The 25063-nt window shown below is 37.6% G+C and overlaps 1 protein-coding gene across 1 annotated transcript in view; it reads right to left on the reverse strand.

Annotated features, from left to right (window-relative positions):
- Window positions 1-3981: 3981 nt before the first annotated feature.
- Window positions 3982-25063, reverse strand: part of LOC111047681 — a 40974-nt gene continuing 19892 nt past the window's right edge. Inside the window, exons 5-11 of the mRNA XM_039422985.1 lie at window positions 20864-20927; window positions 19339-19533; window positions 16659-16827; window positions 7798-7972; window positions 7023-7089; window positions 5531-5659; window positions 3982-4168 (exon numbers count right to left, since the gene is read on the reverse strand). Of these exons, the coding sequence (XP_039278919.1) occupies window positions 3982-4168; window positions 5531-5659; window positions 7023-7089; window positions 7798-7972; window positions 16659-16827; window positions 19339-19533; window positions 20864-20927 (986 nt within the window). The remainder of the gene's footprint in view (window positions 4169-5530; window positions 5660-7022; window positions 7090-7797; window positions 7973-16658; window positions 16828-19338; window positions 19534-20863; window positions 20928-25063) is intronic.

The following is a 25063-nucleotide window of genomic DNA, read 5'->3' on the forward strand; positions in this document are numbered from 1 at the left end:
TTGCATCGTGGAGAATGAAAGAACTCTGTCTCTTTTTATAGGTGAGAATACACTTTGACATTTGCCACAACTATGTTCAGATAAAAATCGTTGGAGACCGAATAACTATTTCTTTCTATACGTTCAAAGGAGAATCACACACTTCTTCACTTGCTTCCAGACCATTGATAACATTATGCAGATTCTGTTGTCCATCAGAGTCTTGAAGAAAAATGTTATGTTCTCTGAGAAGATAATGCTTCTGGAAATCATTCTCATCTCTCATTATTCTTGTTTTACTTCATTAGATGACTTTCTTCATAATCTCTAGTGATATCCATAATGATATCAACACACTTGAACAGAATCTTTGATGGAAGATTTATTTATATAGTAGCAGCCATTTTAGAAAAGCCTTTGAAGAACTAGCTATTCCAATCACTCAGTTTGGATGATCGAATGAGGGTTTGGTCCAAAGCATGATCGGTTGTCACATTTATTAGTTTTCAAGGTTTCATTTGACAGAGAGTCAATGTATTGACTGTATAGATTTAATGTTTCCCTATTGGAAATTATTTTCTACTTCTATGTGTATTTTTTCATATTTTCTAGATATAACACAGACTTTATAACATAGTTTGTGTGATTGAATGAAAAAAGTATGGGATCTTTTTTCGTACAGTTTCTATGTGCAATACCAGAGTCCTTCCTTATGAGCATGAATACAATTTAAGATAATTTAAACTATGTTACAATAATAAGTCATTAATTTCAAGTAGTCATTGATTTTGATTCTAAAAAACTCCACAAATAGCTCCTGACTTCTTTCAAATATACTTTGACAATCTCTCATATTTGAACCGTTCATGAGTCCTTGTAGTTGTTTCATAGAATTGATTGCTTGCTCTCACACCTCAATTATACTGATCTCCTCTCAATAGATTTTATAACAGTATTCTCTCCAAATATTTCAAATTCAACAAAGATATCTCCCATTCCACTTTCACTCAAGTACCACCCCAAGACAATCAGTCAAACTCAGCCAGATGAAAAGTATCTATTCGTAGATATAAGTTACAGAAGTCAGTTGATAAAGCTGCGTTTACACCAAAGTTATTAACAAAATGTTAATAACTTAATCTTCATAGATTCTATCAGATTGAACGGAACTTGGCAAACACATATGTCCATCATATGTATGATAAGTTATGTTCAATCTAATAGAATCTATATAGATGAAGTTATATTAACATCTCCTTAATAACTTTGGTGAAAACGCAGCTTTAGAGTTGTATTACCTTTGTAATCAAATATTTAGTCATATCACATGGGAGTAATTGGCATTATTTGTGCTTCAACTGTAAATTTATTTTAAGAAAATATTTTACTCCTGTTACACGGTGCTCTATATGGGGTACCTGGCCTATATTATTGTTTAACTTACTCCATTACTTGACTTTCGCAATTACAAAGTGATAATTGAACTAAATCGAATAATTATTCTCTCTTAATGGAATATAAGTTTTTTATCGACTGAGAAACACATGAGGATTCCTAACAGGATGGTTTATCATTACAATGTAATCATAAATAATGATAATGACATGAAGTTTGTAATTTTGACCATAATTAGTATATTATGATGAGAATTATCAATTATTTAGGCTTGAGAGTTGAAAAATCGTGTTCAGCGACCGAAAATACATAAGATAGCGTTCCTGAAATACATAATTTGAATGCATAGACTAGTAGGAGCGATGCGATAGACAGGCCATTACGCGCATTAATCATGGGGGAGGACCGCGCCGCAGGGTAACAGTGCTACTTATCCCCCTCCCACCGCCGCATCTATGATCGTAACCCCCAAACTATATATATCATTGGATTCAGCAAGAAACGGCCTACAACGTTTATTGGGAGCCTTTTCCTCTAAGTCGGCTAATTACTTGAATATTCGAGAAATAACAAAAAGTCCATAATAAAAAAATACATTTTTCGAGATATTTTATTTTTTTACGGAAAAACTATGCGGTTTATCGCAAAAATGTATAGGACCACATTGAAAGCCAGTTATGTGTACATAATATTGAGAAGAAATTGAAAGCTGTACTATGAATAGTAACTGCAGGACAGGCGATTTTATAAACGCGCGTTTTTTACAACTTACCCCCCTCCCCCCCAAGCTGTCGACCACCCTGGGACGTGACGACATCGAGTTTCATATACACTAAAGACCCCCTAACATAATCCGAAGTCAATTCTCTGCCTCTCTCATGTATGCTCAATGTAAGCCAGCGCCTGGACTAACTCTCTAAAACATGTTTTAATCTGGAGAGCAAAACTATTACAATATCTCAGTCATTATGATACCAGAGATAAGGGTCTTTAATGCATCATGTGGTGGTTTACCTGCCTTGGGGACCATGATGACTTCAACTACCTTCCATGACAGTGGCACATAATTCATCCTCAAAGCTGCATTTATGAGAATTGTGAGTTTCTTCAAATCTGTATCTGGTAGTTTTTCAGAACTTTACCAGTAATGAGATCACAATATAAGCTACTGAAGCTTTCACTTTTTGTGTAGTTGAGAAGTTGATATTGTGGTAATTATTCATATTGAATGGGAAAGACTGAGAAATTGTCAAAAACCACAGATTTATTGATACTTAGAAAGACCGGTTCGGTTATTACACCATTGTCAATCTCTGGTCTGGAGACCGGTCTTTCTAAGTATCAATAAATCTTATGTTTTTGAAATTTCTTAGTCTTCTTCATTCAATACTGAAGCTTTCTCAAAACTGGTTGCCTTGATGATTCAAATCAGTTCATTTGTTGTTATGCTGGAATTTCTCTCATATTCCCATCTCGTCATCTTCTACACAACCTTGGAATTGATTAGGCTGGAAGACACCCTCCAGCTATTCAGCAGAACTTCTAGCTTTCTCTTTGTTATTTCTTGCCCACTAACTTTGATTGTTTTGATTCGAGTTTCTTGAACTGATAACTTTTTCAAGTGTACTTTGTAGCTTTCCAGAGTGGATAATCAGAGCTATTTGTAGCAAGGTTTCCGAGATATTCACTGATCATATCATTCTTGTACATTCCTTCAATTTATCAACAAGAAAATTCGGATGAGTTTTATTCACTGGTGCTCTTGTTTGCTGCCACCTTTTCCTCGCTTCCCTCTTCTCATGGATAAGTTCCATTGCGTGATATGGATATGTGAACCAGAAGGCCTGGTTCTCTTTGTTGTATGTGGAGTGCTGTCCCAGGCTGCTTCGTGGATGTCCCTGATGAACATCTACTCTCTATTAGCCAGAGTAGATGAGTTAACCTCAGAATCAAACTGATCACAGCTAGTTATTGCTATTGTCCAACGAAATCGACGGCGATCTGTATAATAAGTAAAAGAATATCGGAAGAAAATATTCTATTATTAAAAAATATATATATATATCAAACATTCAAAGAATATGTGTTGAAAATGTAAAGTTGATTAATTAAACAAAGCATTCTAAATTTATCATCGAACATAAAAATAAAACACACTAAAGAATAACAATAACTTGAAACAAAAGTAGGCACTATATCTCGAGCCTCAGGTCAAAAGTGGAAACTCGCCGTGCCCGTTCAACAAACTTGAAGATTGATGCAATCACTGAAAATAGTCTTCCATTATAAATATGTATCAATAATGTATTTTAATATATTGCTATTCATTTTAAATATCTTATATTGATAGTCATTGATGGTTAGGAGCCCACATAGAAAATACTTGTCACTCATACATCATACAACTGATTCAATTGGGACTGTCAGCATTGATTTAATGAGATGTGTTAGTTCAATTTATGAGGAATGCTGACAGTTCGAAGTCAATATCACAGTAATTGAGAAACCACCCATCACGGCCAATTTCAAAATTAAAAGATAAAAGAAATGTTTCGATGAATATTCCGATTTCCCTCGAATAGTTAAAAAAAATAGTGGTAATACTATTTATTCACTCACTTTATTAGTTGTTTTTTCCTCACATTTCCAAACCCTATTATTTTTGTACTTGAAGAAGTGTTGAGACTCATCAATGTCTTCAATCAACTCATTGCTTTGAACCACATCATCCACCTTCATTTTTAATCTCAATTTCGTAAGAAAATCTTGATGAAAATAATTTCTCTCTCCACAGCTAGATGGGAAGAATGACAATATTAGAATTTGCCATAGAAATATTCATTCCATCAGTGAATGAATGAAAGAGTATAGTTCAAATAAATAAGGTTATTTGTATACAGAGAGCGGTCAAACGTTCAGAGTTCCACATTCTTGGAGACTGTATACATATGAACTAAATTCAATTATTATTAAATAATAGTACAAGAGAGAGAAAGAAAAAGCAAGAGATTAGAGTTTTCTACTCTTATAATTGACCGAGCGAAGTGAGGTCTAAGATTCAAGTCGATGGTTTGGCATTTCTCTTAATGTTTATACAGAGTGGGTGAAAAGTCCAAGAACGGCTTAATATCTCATACACAAAGGTAATTTGACGGTGGGTGTGATTGGGGATCCTACTCAAATTGAAAAAACTACTTTATGATGACTTTAAAAGTCTGGTCAGCCATATTGAATGCAACTTCATTTTTTTAAATAGGAAGGTGGTCATGCGATACATGATTTTGATAGGGAATTTCAAGTAAAAATGAATGGCGGAAATCGCATATCGATATCTCAATCCGTTTTGATGATATTCACATTATTCATACATACTATTCGATAAAGCAGAAAAGAGAGAAAAGTCTGAGAACGGCTTGGTATCTAATAAAAAGAAGTGATTCCAAGGTGGGTGTGATTAGGGATGTTACGATGTTAGGCATGATTTCGATACGGAATTTCAAGAAAAAGTTAATGGCGAAAACCGCACATCGATATCTCAAACCGTTTAGAAGATATTCACATTATTAATCAATAACACTCATGTATTTCATTTCTGATTTGCATGGTACTGATTGATAATGTGAATATCTTCTGAACGGTTTGCGATATCGATGTGCGGTTTTCGCCATTAATTTTTTTTTTTTTTGAAATTCCGTATCGAAATCATGTATCACATCACCACCTTCCTATTTAAAAACATAAAGTTGCATTCAAAAAGGCAGATCCAAGATGGCGGACCAGATTAGACCTCACTTTAGGTATCATGTTTTTCTACAATATCGAGAAATCAAACTTCAATACTTGTGTTTCACCACCACTATTTTTTGACCATAGAAAGATCATGGACTGCAGAAATCGGAATGCCTGTGTGCTCATACCATTATTGTATGAAGTATGAATGAATGAATTATTGATGTCTGTTGAATCACTATAATTATTATAAACAGTTGATACCGGTACAGATGAGAACTGTCTAGTAGATAGACTGTCATAGTTTTTCAGTGCGGGAATCAACCCGTGAGACCGTGACTAGGCTTTTAGGGCCTACCTGGAAATTCTTTCTAGACACATTCAAAATGATTCCTTGTACAGTACCTGGAATGATTCCGTTACTCACCTGGATTTAAGATTGTTAACATTAGTACTTAATGGTCCACTTGTTTTAGATCCGATTCTCAGGTCATACCCTTTTGCGTTGATTATATTCTTATAAATTCCCATTCTTGGTAGCTTATATCTGCCATCCCTGATGAAGAGAGTTCGAAAACTTCATAATATTGAACTCGAACATGAAAAGTTACTATATGAAAAGTTTTACATCTATCTTCAACGTAAAAGTTATTAAAAATGGACCATCAGCATTGAGACTCATCTATAGGCTACTATTTTACAATTTTCATGTTCAATCCAATAAGAAAAAGAGTTTGGAATTTCAAGGAACAGAATATTCTTTGGTGAGATTAACTTCGAATTGTCAGTATTTCTTCGAATGGCAAGTATTCATTATAATACACCATGCCCCACGAAGAGGTTTACAAGTTTGATTTAATATTATTACGTGCCCATTCATGCACCGAACTTTTTTTAATTTTACACAATTTACAAAGTAGGTTCTAAAAATATTCTGGGAAAATTTCAAACCCCCAACCTTCATAAAAACAAAATGGTGGCAAATTGAAGAACGATACTTTAAAAATATTAAAAGGTGTTTTTGTTAAACCACCTTACACACACACACACACACACACACACACCCACACACCACCACCACCACCACCACACCACACCACACCACACACACACCTTTCTTGGGGACCTTGAAATGTATAGGTATTTGGAAATTGGGGTACCTCAATTTTTCCCGGAAATCAATACTTTCTTTACTTACGGTAATAGGGCAAGGAAAGTAAAAACTAGAACAAAGGCTAATGAAAATCTTTAAAAGTCAAAAATTATTAAAATTGAAACTCATCCACAGCAACCCACTGATAACAGCGCTTGAGAAATGATTTGTAACCTCTCACAAAGAAACTCAATGGTATCTGGAGAAGTTACTCTTCTATTGATCGTTTCAGTTCCTCATCAATATTAAAGCTATGGGTATGAAATTTTCTCCTCAAGTAGCCCCATAGAAAGAAGTCACAAACAGTTGAATCTGGCGATCTGGGTGGTCAATCTAAAACATCACTTCCATGACCAATGGCCATGAAGTTTGTTGGAATTTTTGAAATTCTTCCAGAATATTTCCAGAACCTATTTTGTAAACTGTGCAAAATTTTGAAAAAAATCGTTGCAAGAATGAGCACATAATTTTAAATTAAACGTTTAAACCTCTTCGTGGGCCATGGTGTATATGAGGCAGAAGCATAAGGAACGCTGTCACATTGGAGTGAGCACCACCAGAAGCTCATAAAAAATGATACAGTTTTGATAAAATTGATACTTCCCCTCTCTGTTACTTAATTCAAATTTTCTAACCATTTTTTGTGATGAATGTGGAAGAAATAGTGGTTGAATTTATTCTCTATATTTCCTGGAAAAGTGTTATAACTATTCAGTGAAGTTTTCAAATAATGTAACAGTAAATTTTCAGTGCCATATCTTCTTACCAAAACAGAGAATTTCCTAATTTCGATTCCCTGACAGTATCATCCTCTTTTAGTATATATGGGGTTTCTGTGAACAGAAACTAATATGAAATTGGAGTTGAATGCAATAAATATCAGTAACATTATATAAAGTAGAAAGCAAAAACATGCAATCATTCAAATAGCATAAAATATTACTTATAGGAACCAATATGAAGTAGCAAAACCTTGGTTCAAAAAACAAAATTCTACAGTATGAATGATATGAATAAAAAATGTATTACTGCATCTCATGATTCTGAAAGAAGAGATAGGCCTATTGTTCTCACTTGACCATTCCATGCCCAAATTGAGATAGGTTTTACTCCTCAAAATATTTATATTGAAACACGTTATCGCTTAAAAATTAATAAATTGATTAAGTTCAATTTCCTCTCAACCATTCAACTCTGAAACATTTTCAGCACCAATGGAATAGCGGGGATAATATTCTACATCAAGATCTTTGATTCAATTTGAAATTTGAGAAACACGTAATTTTACACAATCTGGCAACGCTGATGTATTGTTGCTAATCGAAATATGTTTCATTTTATCTTTAAAGATTATCTTCCCACTTCACAGTGGTCTTTCACATGTTCTAAATAAAACTCATTCCATTGAACAATAGAGTGAACCATATTAAGCCTTATAAAAATATACTTAATTACCGGTACAAATACTATAAATAAACTACTAATAAATACTATACTATAGACTACTAATACTATAATACTTATGGACTATTTTTACTTACCATAATCATGTCGTTCTAATGAATAAAGTTTGAAGAATCCGACTTCTTTAAAAATCACACTAACTCCATCAGTTATATTAATGGAATGTATCAGAATGATGTCATCTTCTGGTTCAATGCTTTTTATTGGCACTCTTCCAATAACTAGATTGACCACACGGTAGATCGGACCATGCTAATGCAACAAATTGAAAATTTCTGTATCATCAAACACAATCACGTATTAAAGTGCATTCATTTATAATAAGGGTGTGGGCCTATCGCACAGAGAGCGGTCAGCGTTAAGATAGGTTTAAGATCCTACGCTATGCTGCAATATGTCTTCAGAAGACGTAGCAATCTTATCTCCAATATTGTAAGCTACGTTAAGCTGGTGTGAGCGGGACAGATTCGTAGCTTGGACTGGGTGATAGGACGGCTACGTCTTTCAAAGATGTATTTCAGCTTAGCGTAGCTGAGTGTGTAATGAGGATAATAGTGTATATCTATAGCTATGCTCACCTTGTGATTCGGGTCTACTTGCATGTACAATAAAAGTTGAAAATCAAGGTTGTTTATTTTGTTCATTAACACTTGAAAATGACTAAACATGTTGTGTCAGAATATATTGAAAGGGTGATATGACTTTTACTTTCTATTTTATAGTCATGTTCACCTAGTCATTCAGGTTTACAATATTATCCCTCATGGGCCATTAATGCCTGGCTAGTGGTGGAGAGGGGTCTCTGTCTCTGAAAGCATGTTGGTGGCCCCGAAAGGGGCTGGTGGGTTTTGGTGTTGTTAGTAGAGGCCGAGCAGGATGGCAGCAGGCCACTTTCATGCACTCCTATGGTCCTGGCCGTCACCGGGCACGTAGGTCGTTTTGACTGGTCTGAGGTGTAGTGCTGCTGCCGCCACTCCTTGATAGGCGTCTTGAGCGGCAAGAGGGGGTGGCCGATAATTCCGACGTCGCTTTGTATGTTCAACACTAACCCCCCCCCCTGCCATGGTAGGAGTGAGGTGTCACAAAGTGAATTTTGTGACAAATGGAGAATTGTCATTCAGCATATAATTTAGTGAATTCATTTTACTTTAGTAGAGGAATAGGGTCAACAGTTGGATTTATTTTGTACATCATCATCATCGCCAACAGCCCCTGTAAATCATCAGCAGCGGATTCATCTGAACCAGAAAATTTCAGATCTTGTTTACTAGTTTGAAAGTTATGGTATCTAACATAGCAGCAGCAGCAGCTGTATCATCTGAGCAATAAGCGGCTACTGGGTTGAGACGTAATCGTTCTTCATAAAATTTCTGGAATAGAAAGATTGTTTACCGGCCAAATTTATTATAGTAATTAGCAGTATGATCATAATGGGTAGACCCTTAGCATCAAGATCATCTGAATCATGCCCTGTAAAATGACTGGTGGTGTAATAGTCTTCTGAGACTCTATTACTTTACTATTGGTCGGTAGAATAAGACTGTATTACTCTACTATTGGTCGGTAATCTCTTTCCCCCTGGCCTCCCAATTTTCCGCGACCCTGTACTGCTTCAAGGAGACCCGAGATAGGGTCAGTTTAGCAGTAGTGGAGCATGTGAATGGGTCGCAATCTCCTCTGCTTACGTCATTCCCAGTACTATTTTATTACTAGGGAATTATTCTATTTTTTGTGTTAGAATAGAATATTGTAGGGCGAGTTCTGGACAACTTGGAGTTGGATTTTCCTTGGGGATTTTCTTTCTTGATAGTTATTTCTCCCAACTCCTATCACTGGGGATGAGCAAGTTATACTTGGTTTAGAAACCTGGAGGGATCTTAAGTTTGTGCTACAAACAGTTAAATGGGAAATTTAACTGGGCTCTTTTCAGTTCAATAATGGTAGGTTCTGCATCATTCGCGGATTGTAATGGGTTATTTTAGAGTACTTAATTTATAAGTCTCTACTCTGTCACTTCACAACATTTTTATTATAATACGGGAATTGAGAATCGGTTTGTATTTCTCTGTATTTGGATCCACGGTGATTCAGGTAACTGTATGTTAGGACTGGTTGCTTATATGCGTTTCCTTCTCTGTAGTAGGGTGGCCTTAAATTCAAAGAGTAAATTTCCCTTGCTCAGTTATCATACTGTAGAGTGACCCCTGCATTTATCTTTGCTTAGCAGTTTTGGACTAGCTATAATTCCTAGTAGGAAAATCCCAATCCTTTTCCTAGAGAACTCAAGTGCAGCTTGAGTTCATACCTGTCAAAGTTAACAGACTGCAACGTCCTTTCTCTTTCTCTCTCTTATGTCGGCGATGTCCTCAAGCAGGCGGTCTCTCATTCCCCGATCAGCTCAAAATCACTCACGTCAATGCCCAATCACTCCTTTGTCACATAGATGAGTTCAGATGCACTTTTGGTGATTGTGTTTCCGACATTATACTTGTTTCTGAGTCTTGGCTTAAGCCTGTCATCCCGAATCAACTTGTTGCACTTGATGACTACATGCTCATTCGTAATGACCGCTTGCACAAAAATGGCGGCAGGGTTGCCGCGCACATTAAACGTGCTCTGCTCCCTGTACATATACTTTCGTCCGATAATTCTCGTGCATCAAGGCCTGAATATATGTTTTTTGAAATTAAGAGCAATGGCGTCAAAATGTTGATCGCGGTATGCTACAGGCCGCCTCACATTGGCTTCATGTCTGAGTTTGAGGAGGCACTTTCAGAGCTGATGGTGCCCTATGAACATGTGGCTATCATGGGTGACTTTAATACATACTTACTTGGACCTGACACTTATGACAAGGTGCAACTGACTACCATGTTCTTTGCGAATGGTATGACCCTGCTGCCTCTCCAAGCTACTCACCATACATCCACCTCGGACACGCTTCTAGATCTCGTAGCCGTCGCTGATAAAAAATCCGCTGTGAGCCATGGGCAGATCCCTTTCCCAGGACTTTCAGCACATGACTTGATCTACCTTGTTTACAACATTAAGCGACCTAAACCTAAACCGAAAATTATTACCTACAGAGATTACAACAATATTAACCTTCTTATCTATTTGATGATACATTTGATCTTGATTGGCTGAGCATTTTCAATACTAATGATGTAAATCAAATGTCGAACATAATAAATGACAATATCCTCTTCCTTTATGAAAAACACGTCCCTCTTAAGACCCGCAGAGTAACCAGAGACCCAGCTCCATGGCTCACTGAGGAAATACGTCATTTGATGCGTGATCGTGATTATTGGTGTAAGAAGGCTAGGCAGTCTAAGATTCCTGATGATTTTAATCGTTACAAGCGCTTACGAAACTCGTGTAAGCAAATGATCAGGAACGCAAAGGCTGGCTTCTATCAAAATTTGATATCATCTAAGAGATCATCAACATCATCATTATGGCGAGTTCTGAGAGGGATTGGAGCCAGCAAAGAGAGGCAGCCACCGACCGTTGTTCACTCACTTGATGCTCTCAATGACTTTTTCACTGATATCCCTGTAGGTTTGGACCAAGCCCGTGCTTACTATAATTCCTTACCAGGAATCCGATCAAATGAAGACTTCTACTTTTCTGGAGTTATTGAGCAGGAGGTTTTTCTAGCTATTAGAAGAATAAAAAGTAATGCGGTTGGAGCTGATAGTATCCCTATCAAGTTTTTGAAAATCCTTCTTCCCATGATCCTTCCTTTCCTAACCCATCTAATTAACACCTCACTAATGACTTCAGTTTTTCCTGAAGACTGGAAACGCTCTATTGTTATTCCTCTCAACAAAATTCCTAACCCTCTCACTCCCTCAGATTATAGGCCTATCAGCTTATTGCCTGTCCTGTCAAAGGTACTGGAGATTATTGCTCACTCCCAAATGAGTCTGTACATTCATGACTCTGGTTTGATTAGCGATTTCCAGTCGGGGTTCCGTAGTGGTCACAGTACCACCTCGGCTCTGCTGAGAGTTGCTGATGATATCCGCGGGGCTATGGATGGTAGACAGTTAACTGTTCTAGTATTAATTGATTTTAGTAAGGCCTTTGATTCCATTTTTCACCCCACCCTCTTGTATAAACTTCGTAAATTGGGATTTTCAAACACCACTGTAGCATGGGTAAGGTCTTACTTGCATGGTCGGTGTCAGAGTGTGAGAGTGGAGGGTGTCTCTTCACAGTGACGCAATGTAGATAGAGGAGTGCCTCAGGGGTCGGTCTTGGGTCCTCTACTGTTCAGCATATACATAAACGACGTGACTTGTTCTCTACTAACCACCAGATATCATCTATATGCAGATGACCTGCAAATCTATAAACACTGTAATAAAAAAGATTTCAACACGACAGTAGATGAAATGAATGATGAATTAGTACGTTTACTTGATTGGGCAGGTAATAATGGGCTAAAGGTAAATGAGACAAAGTCAAAGGCAATCGTGGTTGGTTATTCGAGACTACTGAACACACTTGACTTGACAGATGGACCGTATATTACAATCAATGGTGTACAATTAGAGTACAGCTCAGACGTGAAAAACTTGGGACTCACTATGACTAAGACCTTGGACTGGACAAACCATGTGACGTTGACATGCAATAGGGTGATTGCTGGGATCAAGACGTTGAAGAAGATTTCTGACATTATTCCTTTTTCAACAAAGGTTATGTTGGTGAAGACCTTGATTTTCCCGGTTTTCAACTATTGCAACATTGTAACTACTGACATGACTGTTCAACTACAACAGAGGATGCAGCGTGCGCATAACTACTGTGTCCGCTTCATCTTCAACCTCAGACATGACGACCATGTGACTGAATACTTTGACCGACTTGGACTCATGAAGCTACATGAATGTAAGTCATTTCATGCGGTTCTCTTTCTGCATAAAGTGTTAAAAACTCAGACACCCAAGTACATAGCTGAAGACTTTCACTTCTTGTGTGACATTGGTCGGGGTGGTACCCAGCATGGTTCCCATTTACTGGCTGTCCCAATTCATAGGACAGTCATGTTTAACAAGTCCTTTCTTGTGACGGCTTGTGGATTGTGGAACACATTGCCTGTTGAGCTGAGGCTAATTCAGGAACCTCGTCGGTTTGGCGCGGCTGTTTTCAGGTGGATCAGGGGTGGTGTGGGTGGCTGGACCTAGCAAATGGTTTATTGGTCAGTTTTTCTTTCTTTCTTCTTTTTCCCAAAACAATTCGATATTTATTATTTCTCTTTCTTCTTCTTCTTCTTCTTCTTCTTCTTCTTCTTCTTCTTCTTCTTCTTCTCTTCTTCTTCTTCTTCTTCTTCTTCTTTTTCTTCTTCTTCTTCTTCTTCTTATTCTTCTTCTCTGCTCCTTCTTCTTTTTCTTCTTCTTCTTCTTCTTTTTTTTTCTACTTCTACTTCTTCTTTTGTTACATTGTATTATTTTTCAGTTTTTATTCTTCAATTTCTATTCATATCTCAATTATAATTTAGGTTTCGTTATTTTTTTTCTCCTTTGATTATTATTTTTGTATTTTAATAATTTTATTCACCTTGTTTGTAATATTGTATATATTTTTTCTGAATTTGATTTGTTTAATCTAGTAATTATTTAGTGTTGTATTGGAGGGTTGAGTGTAAGAGAGGCCGGCTGCGCCCTAACTCCGCCCTCCTAGGTAAAAATAAAGGCAGCTATTCTATTCTATTCTATTCTATTCTTAACTTTTCCTATTCTAAAATCCTTCCAGTTATCAGGTACAGAATGAGAACTTCCCGGTCGAAGTCATCAGACTGCGACAAACTTCCTCTTTCTTTCTCCTAACACTTCCTGTTCTAAATTCCTTCCAGCTCTCAGGTACAGCTTGAGAACTTCCCGGTTGTACTCCGTCCTAAGTCTTTCTTTCCATAACCCTTATTCTGGGCTTGCAGGTACAGCTTTGCTTGCCGTTAAATTGCAGTTGGTTCAGATTGCATACTACTTAACAAATTCTAAAGTATTGAATACCACTAACACCCCCACAGTCTCCACCATACCTTTATCCCATAGCCCTCACTCTCAATCCTATAGTGGAACCTCTTTCCTGGCTCACAGATCCAGTCTGCCCGCCGTCAGCTTGCAGTTGGTTCAGATTGCATACTACCTTTATAAATATAATTAATCATAGGGATCTGATATCCGGATCCATATCCTTGGTTAGGGTTACCTCAATCTACCTTAACACCCACCCTGAATTCCAAGAGCTGAGGACCGAATCGGCCAGCAACGGCACAGGCACACACTCTTTCCTTCAAGTTGAATACCTCCCAACAGAAAAAGAGGGTAAAGAATCAGGATAGGGGGAGAAGTGTAGGTCCGGTATCTCCACCAGTCAGTACGGACACTGACCCCGACCCATACCCGGCTGTAGCTAGTCTGCATTGTAGCAATACTTCGCAAATATTAGATAACCTAGGGGGTGAATAGGCATATCCAATACTCATCAATTTCATTATTTTGCATCACACCCTGAATATTGCAGTGGAAAACTTTGAATGACTCTTCTCTTAGATTATACATAACATGTTTGTTAACAACAGAGTTTGACTGAGTTGTGCTTCCATTATTTATAAAAAAAGTTTATCGGGTATGGAGATTCCACTAGAGTCATCAATTATTGTGTTAGCAGAATTATCATCGGACATTTTACACTCCTCAGTCGAGAATACAGTGTCCAAGCTAAAGTCAATCAGGGGAGAAGAATCTAGGGCATTTGAAACTGACTTAATCGATGATAACGATGAAGTACCAGCTGAGCTCACTGGAAGTGGAAAGTATTTTCTATCAATTTATGTTGGTAATTTCCAGGCAGGAGCTGGACTACAGGATACGGGAGACTTTGTTGAAGGGGGTGTAACCAGTGCTTCAATGTGGTGAATCTCAGGAGATTTCGGCACTTCACGGATTCCCGCTACTTGCTTCCCTGAGGGAGCCTGTGTCACCAATGCAGCAGGAGAGTAATCACTCACAGTCGTCCGCTTCAAGTATGCTGTCAATTGTTTTGTGAGAAGTCTTTTACCACGTCTATAAAAATGTAAGTCATGTTTCATTGAATGACTTCTCTGAAGGAAGGCGTTGATGTCCAAGTAGTGAAATCTCGCTACTCCGTCATAGTTGTGCACCATTCGAGCTAGGTGAGAGTTGAAGTAGTGTATGTCATCGTTGCGAGTAGGCTCATTATATTGGCACGGCACACCACACACAATAATTATGTTTGTATTAAGATTGAGTTGGAGAGGACAATCCATTCCTTGTAGAAGGGTCAATCGGAATGACTCATTCATGTGAAGATCATTTGTGCCAGCTAAAATGATGATAGTATCGTCAACAGAAAAGTCACGAACGAACTGCAGTCCATCTTGGATAATATGTTTCAGCTTGGCACCAGACTTGGTGTAGACAAATATTTCGAATTCGTCACTCAAATGCTGCAAGTATCTGCTCAACTGTTTACCGTGACTATGAGACAAAACAGTCAATCTCACTGATTTTTGAAGAAGTTTTTTCAAGTTCATTCACAAATGTATCAGATTCATGAACTTGTGCCTTCGTTATATTTTTTCTCGATTTAGATGAGGGTGGTAATGAAACATTCAGGGAGGAACTAGAAAATCGATTATTTACGCTAACAGAACTAGTCTCATAAAGGGGTAGCCCTCACTGTACTTCTAGGCGTTATGAAATCATCATGACCTGTGGAATAAGACGAACTTTTAATTTTTTTTAATCTCAACTCACTTTCCAATTTCGAAATTTTCTCTGAAGCAATTTGTGCATTATGATCTGATAGCTTTATGATAGCATCTTTGGAAGAAATTTCTGCCTTTGAATCGTCAATAATATTGAACATTGAGTTTAGCTTTAAATTTAGTTCTCTGCTTTCTCTTCATTAGATAAAGAGATGTCCAAGCATAGTGTTCTTTCCCTCTTTCCATCTTCCAGTCTCTTTTTCAAATGAGAATTTCTGGTTGCAATATCAGACAGAAATTCTTGGAGATCGCTATTTACCATCAGACAGGCATCCAAACGATTCAGTGTATTTACAAGATGGGGAACAGCATCTATGATTACATCACTTAAGTGCTGAGAAGTTATAACACTAAGTGCACCATGAATTCCCATAGCTAAATCAAACACTTGTTCGTGCATTAATCCCTCGCCTAGATGCATTCACTCTTCGGAGGTTTGCTTAGTTAGATCATTCCGTGTTCGCCTGGTGAGTATTTCAAATTCGAGACAAGAAGCAATGATAAAAGCAATTAATAGAAGGAATGGGTAACGAAGGAAAAAAGGAATGCGCCAAGAGAGCTTTCGTGGCAGGTGGTGATAAGGAAGCTCCTGAGAATGATAGGTTTCGAAAAGGGTTATTGTGATTGGTAGGATGATAATGATAATTGTACTGCGAAATGTTTTCCAATCAAAGATAACTGGATGATAAGTGATGAAAAAGTATTTGAAAAGTTCATAGATGACAGACAGTAAGTAAGCGCGAAACTCCTAATTTTAAATTTGGCGGTACGGAAGAATGACGGCTACTAACTGCCAAGCTCTAGATTTAGCGTCAGCGGTTGCCATGGCAATGAGGCACGTGCAGACCGAACAGCTGAGTTGGGAGTACAAATAAACAAGATGATAGACAGTCAAACAGGGGAACAGGCAGTCGTTTGAGCCGGTCTCACCGTGCGTATCACTCAATGAAATGCTAACCCCAAAGTGGCCTCTATCCCAGTATATTATTATTTTTAGTATGTATGATGTTTTATTTTTATAAATCTCTGTATTTGTGGATAGATAAGAATAGGGACAGCTTCCAATTATGTTTGCAATACTTTTGGCCTATGTAAGCATGAGAATAAATAATGAAATACAGTATGCCTACTCACATTATTTTTACAAAGCCAGACTTCGCGGTTTGCCACCGTAAACATTCTTGGGAAATCCTCAGCAGTGACTTTTGCATAAATACTTTTATCCGAGTTTGTAAGGTTGTGCTTTACAGAACACTCTGGCGTGAATATATGAGGAAAGTCAAGGCCATACTCTCTTCTGCAACTGTTACAACAAACAGAAATTCAAATGTATTTGTCGATAACATATTTATTCAATTTTTTCAAAATCTACCATTTCAAGACAAATGTCAAATTTGTTTGAACATTACACTCATAGTTTTATTAGCTGAAGACAAATTACCTTTAACCTCCCAGTCTAAATTGTATGCATGAATAGTAAGACTTGGAATTGTCACAACCACTTATTTGAAAAAAATGTACCGTAGTCGATAGTATAGACTATGCCAGAAGTTTGTTCCTGATCCACGGCTCCCTTTGAGTACAGACATGGCTTGACGGCGCACCTAGTATAATTTATTTTTTTTGCATTGCATTATTTATTATAATCAAACTATTAGTTTATATTCTTAATAGTTATTTCTTATACCTCTATAGAAATTTTATGACATGAATATGAATGAAGTGCTTACTTGAAAAATGTTACACTTAGCAAACATGATAAGCAAACCATGGCAGCAGTAATGAGCAATGTCTGATCTAATGGGAGGAATGGGCTTGTTCGACTTTTTAGTTCCTTGTACCTGGAGTTCATTCCTCAAACTGTTTGGCCAAAGCATAAGTCTTCTTGAATGCTTTAACTTACATGTCAATTGAAAAATATACATATTGTTCCCCTGCAAACACTTGTTTAGGATGTTCAAACGTTGAAAAATATCTGTTAGGAACACTGCAAGAACATTATTGTCTTTGATTAGAAATATGTGGATTTCTTGCCTCAGTTGAAATACTCTTAGCAGAGAATCGCCCAGAGATAGCCATGGCGCACTGCTATAGTACAAAAGCAATGAGTGTTGCGCACCTGTCTCATCACACAGTTTATGAAAAAAATCGGGCCTCCATTGGTCTGGTTAAAAAGATTAATAATAAAAATTGTATCACAATTTTCATAACTGCACTAAACTCTGGACTTAATTTTGCTGCTGCTAGTGCTTCTCGATGTAAATACAGTGTGTCCAAAGAGCGTTTGGGGCTTTTGACCAAATGCGAGATTGCAGTCCTTGGTAGTGGCCCGACATTGACCGGCCTCCATCAGTACACACCCCAACAGTCTTCCCAGTTGATATCATTCTCTGAAATAAAACTGTCAGAAGGTAGTTTGGTTGCCTAGCCGCAGAGCCAGAGCCGCCCGGCGCACGCACAGACTGATCCGCACTGTTTTGTAGTGTGACTCTATGATAGACAATGGCGGCGCACCTGGCACGAGCTCGCGGCGCCCCCCGGCCGCAGTTTGGGAGCCTCTGGATTATGCGCAAGGCGCAAATCGCTGTTTTCTTTGATATCGCTCAACAATCTCACGTTTCAATTGAGTCCAAACAGTTTTTCAAAAAGTCTCGAGATGGCACCACCAATCATTAAAACTTATTCTAAATTTTGACGTGACAACGTCTTATGAATTGGTTTGCCGGGTGACACTTCAAGAGACTGTGTTACGTTCTCACGTTATGCGCTCACAATGAGAGCGAGTGAGAGCGTTCGTTTCAGTTCACGGTCGTCTGGAAAGAGCACGAATAGGAGCAGTGGCGAGCAATGCAGCAGCAACCCGAAGGCATTCACCTGGAGAGAGAGTGAAACGGAGCAATCTCCTGCGACTGCGCCACTACTTAGTGAATAGGCTATGTGAATAAGTATAAGTGAATAGGTATAAGTTTAGTGTAAGTATAATAGGTATAAGTGAATAGGTTATGTTGTAGTAATCACAATGTTGTGGTAGTTTTCAATCACAAAAGTAGTATAAATCGTTTCTCAGCCAATAATAATTTGTTTAACTTGAAAAAATGAGCGCGACTTGCTATGTAAAAAATTGAATCAAGCACAGTTAGCCCGCCTAAGAGCGAGAGAGACAGAGTGACTTTGTTGAGGATGTGTGAAGGTAAAAATAAAATTTTGTTAATATGAAATTCAGTGCGAGATTCTTTGTATAAATTAATGTTTTAAATATAATTCTTTGTATAAATAAATGTTTTAAATTGTTACTATTATTTCATCCTTCTTCCTACTATAGGAATGAATATTCACATTAAAATTATTTTACCACTCAAAGTCGTTGTCACATAAAACTTTCGCCCGTATACCAACTTTACAGGCAACTATGCAATTTTTGTCTCGATAAGCTTTTTGAATGACTTGATAAAAACTGGAAAAACCTGCACATTTATTGCCGATAATCTTTGACACACAAACTGCGATCAATAACGTTTACAGAGATACTTTACAAAATGTCAAATATTAAATTCATATATCTATCGCAATGTCACCATCACTGGTAATCAGTAGGCTTCAAAAAGCACAATAGTTCTGAAACCATTTGAAACAAGCACTCTACGGTACCTAAATCATCAAAATTGGATCTGTGTAGATTCTGAAAACTCTCAATTGGAATAGTCGTTTTAAATATGTTAGTCCATATTATCTCTGAGTAACGACCAGTGCTCAAAGAGCATAATGTTGACATACCCAAAAAAATCAAATATGAAATCAAGTCCAGCCTACTTACATGTACTCATTTGTAGTTCTAGCTAGTCCACCTTCGAATTTTTTGTGCCATGTCGAACCGATCCTCAAATTCATCCCAGCTGGAGAAATATTGATCAATTTCCTAGGTTTATCGTTGGGTGTAAAAAGAAAGTCTTTGACTGCTCCCTCACTCCCGACTCGCATTGGTACGATAGAATGTGCATATTCCTTAAAACTGAAAATTTGATTCAAAATAAAATGAGAAATTCATCATTCAACATATAGTTAAGTCACGGGGTAGTGAAAAAGGGCCGTTTGGGGAATTAATTCCGAACATGCTAAATTTACTTACAATGATTCTGGAGTAGACCTATTGAATAGCTTATACAAGAAATTGACTTTCTAGCCCTGAAGCTTTTTACATAGTGCCCCAAAAACCTCAAATTTTCGGTTCATTTTCAAGTTTCCTTCGATTTTGCTAAATCAAGCCGACTGACAAAACAAATAACTATCTTATTTTTATAGATAATAAAATTTCAAAAGAAATGAAAATAGTCCGGATCTCTCTAACTTCATTGAGGGTAATTTGGAGTAATTTTTTAATCAACACTATATTATCTTCCGATTTCCACATCACCTCCATTATAAATTCCTTAAAATACATTAAAGAAACATTAAATACATATTTTAATTTTGAAAATTTAATGAAACTTTTTTGACTTACAATGCGTTTCATAAAGTTTTGAAAAAAGGAATTTATGATGCAGCACTTTGTATGTTTGAAATATAACCAGTGGAATCTCTTACCAAAATCAAATTTGAGCCTCAGACCCTTCAGGCCCCCTTATAGGATTGCACCAACCAAACTCCCCCGCCCCCAAGATCAGATGATCATATGGGCGTCATTGTTAGCTTGTGGTTCGAAACCCACCTAAAGAACGTTCACTCATCATCTCTCATCATCATTCATTCCGTTCATTTATTTATTCTTTATTCATTTATACAATATATTATACAGTATATTATCAAAATGATAGGGAGAGGAAAAATAAGGTAACCTTGTGCTATTCCTCTCCCAAATTTAGATAACACATAGTACGAAGTAGGTTAAGTCTTGAAGTTCTTCAATACACAAAATTTTCAGTCGTCAAGTAGATTTTCAAATTTAGATTCTTCAAAACTAAACATAGAATAAATATTTCACATGTTTATGACTAAAATAGGAAATATTCACATATTAAAATATACATTTGAAGAATTACCGAAAAACAAACTTAATTCTGATACTCAAGCACAAAAGCTTCGAGCTTATTATGTGGTGATCCTCTCAGCAAAAAATAATAATAAATATGAGTAGGTTTTGAAAATTAGAGTGGAATAAATTACTCAAATAGTCCGATCAAAATCCTCGTTCACATCGTGATATTAAGTTGAATTTTATCGTAGATTTTCAGTTTAGGATGATATTTAATTCAAGTGAGCAATCTAAAATAACAATCTAATCGGTATAGCAATTTGAACTTGAAAATCATGGGATAGCAACATGAATATAAGATCCTACTCACCTAGGATTTGTTTGTGGTTTGGAATTGATTTGATCCATAGAAATTTCATCGATCAACTTAGAATCTGTAAATTGAATAAATCTATAAAGATCTAAATTATCAAGGCCCGGTTGCTTTTTCGAAAAGAAGACTTCTCTGATTGGTTCTCGTGAAATTGATCACGATTAAAATTTAACTGTGTTCGTGCACCGGCTTTAAGTATGATATTCTTAAGCACAGATATTATGATATTCTATTTACAGAATTATTCACTTCTGTATAATCTTTTTTCACTTTCCTTGCCCTATTACCATAGGTAAGGAAAGTATTGCTTTCCGAAAAAATTAAGGTACCCCAATTTGTAAATTTCTATACGTTTCAAGTTCCCTGAGTCCAAAAAAATGGTTTTTGGGTAGGCCTATTAGTCTGTATGTGTGTGTGTGTGTGTGTGGTGTGTGTGTGTGTGTGTGTGTGTGTGTGTGTGTGTGTGTGTGTGGTGTGTGTGTGTGTGTGTGTGTTTGCGTGTGTGTGTCTATGAGTGTATGTGCGTCTGTGTACACGATATCTCATCTCTCAATTAACGGAATGACTTGAAATTTGGAACTCAAGGTCCTTACAGTATAAGGATCCGACATGAACAATTTAGATCAAATTCAATTAAAGATGGCGGCTAAAATGGCGAAAATGTTGCCAAAAACAGGGTTTTTCGCAATTCTCTCGAAAACGGCTCCAACGATTTTGATCAAATTCATACCTAAATTAGTCATTGATAAGCTCTATCAACTGCCATAAGTCCCATATCTATGAAAATTTCAGGAGCTCCGCCCCATCTATGCAAAGTTTGATTTTAGATTCCCAATTATTAGGCTTCAGATACAATTTAAACAAAAATAAAATAATGTGATTATTTCAATTATTGCAAACTGTTGACAACTGTTGATTCTATTGAATCATTCACTATGAAGAGATAGCAGACCTCGTGTGTTTCCTGCGTTATTGTCCTCTAACCAGCTGGCTCAGATCTTTGAATAGTAGTAGATTTGAGATGCGCAGGAACACTAGCGTCAGGAGATAAATTTTCATAACGGCTAGGAAAGCTGTGTGTGTGCGCCACACCAGATTTTTTCTATTGGTCAATACTATAGCCATGTAGCCTAAAGACTAATGAGCTAATTTTTTCTATCCTAAAATACTAATTGAAAAATTGAACAGTGAATTTCTTATTAGTAACTTTTACTGCTATTGTTTAATCAATATGTACACATATTGACTGCACTATAGAAGCTAGATTCACTCAATCACTGCTCTGCTCTTCCACTGGACACTACTTGAACAAGCACTAGACTATTTCATACGGTTTCCCACTTTGAGCCTCTGCACCAACCCTCTATTATCTAGCAGCTGGATCGCCTCGACTTTGTCATGTTGGTGCAGTCGCCTCTCGTGCCTCTCCGCATCTCTGGATCTCTATGGACACCAGGTCGACGAGCAGGTCTCTTTGAAGATTGCTGTTCCTGTCATACCAAGGAGCACCCACAATGTTCCTTGCCACTTTGTTTTGAAAACGTTGTATGACATTGATGTTGCTGTCTTTGGTACAACCCCAAAGTTGTATACCATACTGGCTTTAATATCTGTTCGTACAGAAGTACTTTGTTTCGAATTGAAAGGATGGAGTTTTCTCCAATCAGCCAATACAGCTCATTATATTTGATTCCATGCTCTTCTCTCTTCATCTTGACATGGGCCTTCCAGCGAAGCTTTGTGTCCAAGGTCATACCTAGATACTTGGCATCATTAGCATATGGTACAAATTGGTTATTGATAGTTATTGGTATGGGCAGGTCCTTCTTATTGGTAAAATTGATTTGAATCGACTTTGTTTCATTCAATTTCATTCTCTGCTTTCTAGTCCAAAATTGAACTTTGTTGCTGGATCTCTGTAGTTTCTTTGTTGCAATATGAATATTACTGTCTACTGATATATGGCTGTATCATCTGAAAAATTGCTGTTGTATTATCATCAAGGCTGGAAATATCGCTGGTGTAGAGTAGGTAAAAAACTGGTCCCAGAACACTGCCTTGAGGAAGTCCTGCTTTAATTTCCTTCAAATCAGAATTTGATCTTTCATGCCTGACCCTAAAGTATCTGTCAGTCAGATAGGATTGTGATATCTGTCTATTGCTCTGGTAGCACTTTTTCGAGCTTGAAAATAAGACCTACATGTCATACTTTATCAAATTACACTATATGTAATTTATGTAAGAGAACATGCTTAACAAAATAACTATAATACTCGAAAAGATCTATATTGAAAAGTTATTCCATCTACTAGTCAATTGAAGTATTGTATTATGGAATAATAAATATGTACTCATCTCATTGTATAAAGGGCTGACCCTGATTACAAATAATTCTCTGCTATTAAATCAAGATATTGAAGTAGGCTATGTCTATTTGTGTTCTAAAAATAATAAGTATTAATTTGGGTTTTATATAAAAAAACCTAAAGAATGTGACTTTATGATATAACTGAAGTTGAGTTAATTTGTATTATCCTTTAATTCTTCTATTCTAACAGCGGTCAAAGTACGGGCCATCAATATACGAGTCCATCAATGTACGGGTTCATCAATGTACGGGTCCATGAATGTCTCGGAACGTGTGTCTTTAATAAGCGCTGAGATGCCTCTAAATCGATGCAGTCCTAGAAGCTTGGGGTATGCTGTCTCCTGACGCTCCTAGAGCTCAATCACCGAGCCTAGATTCAAATTGAAGAAATAGCTTTGAGGTTACAACTTTTTCCCAAATTAAACAAACGTCCCAGGAATTCTGGATGTGGCAGAATGGGTTTTAGTGACTATAGGCTTTCAAAAAGGGAGGGTAAAACGTGAACCATTTAATCAATTAAAACATGCTAAATTAGAATCCTTTTTGTGTTCGCTATCCTTGTCTATTATCAGACAAAGCAGATAGCTCTACAGTTACTACAGTAACTTACTATATTACCCATGGGTAATATTAGCTACGGGTAATATAGTTACTGTATATAGCTACTATCATTTACAGTGACTATATTACCATACTATAGCTACTGGTTATACAGTATAGCTGTTACACTATAGTATAATTGAGACAGTTTGGCCATTGACTTTCACGCTTCTGATTGGCTAGCTCAAGCAATCACGTGGTACACATTAGCCATTAAGAATCCAAACAAACTTTAAAATCCTATCTTATTGCATTGCACAGCCATTTGCATATTTGAATTGATACCTCCATCGCGTTCGCTACCTTTCAGCCTGCCGCTCTGCTCTGCTCCCCACGCCATGCATCAACCAAATGAGTGGTTGACCCACCCGCCACCAGGGTGCGCCTCAGTCGCCGCCACCCGTTCCTGCGTTTCTATTGGCTGAGCACCGCCGGCCAATAGCAGCACAGGTGAACTCGGGGACTGGGAATAAAAGGGGGCTACTCAGCTACCCTCGATAGCACTTGCTCACTAGCAGCCTTCCACTGAAGAGCCAGAAGAGACCACCAGCCGAGACCACTACCAGAGACCACTACCAGCCGAGATCACTACCGAGACCAGGAGCAGAGCAGCGAGCAGGCCAATGAGGGAACCACGGCGAGACTAACCGCAACCTGAGGTGTCTTCCTTGTCTACTACCCAGCTGATGGCTAGGAGGAACCGAGCCGGCCGCCGAATCCAGAAGAGGGGGGCCCTACGTCGGCTTCGCCAGGTGGAGGAGAGGCTGAGGCTGTACACCGGACTGCGAACCATTGACTTGAGCCCTGCCAGCCTGCTCTCGCACCAGACGACCTGCCCGGGACCCTCGCACAGCGTGGTATCACGCCAGTCAACGACTACTAAACATCTAGCCTGCCTTGGTCCCTTTTAGGGCCACCAGCAACAATCTTGGTCCCTTTTCAGGGCAACCAGCAACAAACTTGGCCTTTTTCAGGGCCACCAAAAGCCATTTTTTTCCAGACAGTGGTAACAAACCCCTTGCTCGACCCGACTGACTAGCCCAATTGATGAACGAGCCACACCTTCTGCCATATCAATTATTGGCACCTGCCAACGTGGGGCCACTCACTGTATGGAGATACAGTAACCCGTTACCACTGTCAAAACTTTTTTTCAAACAAAATGTCAACCTAAATTTTCAACTAAATGTATGTCTTAAATTTTTCATCTAAATGTATGTCTTGAATTT

This window comes from Nilaparvata lugens, chromosome 3, assembly GCF_014356525.2.
Source record: "Nilaparvata lugens isolate BPH chromosome 3, ASM1435652v1, whole genome shotgun sequence".
NCBI classification, from domain to species: domain Eukaryota; kingdom Metazoa; phylum Arthropoda; class Insecta; order Hemiptera; family Delphacidae; genus Nilaparvata; species Nilaparvata lugens.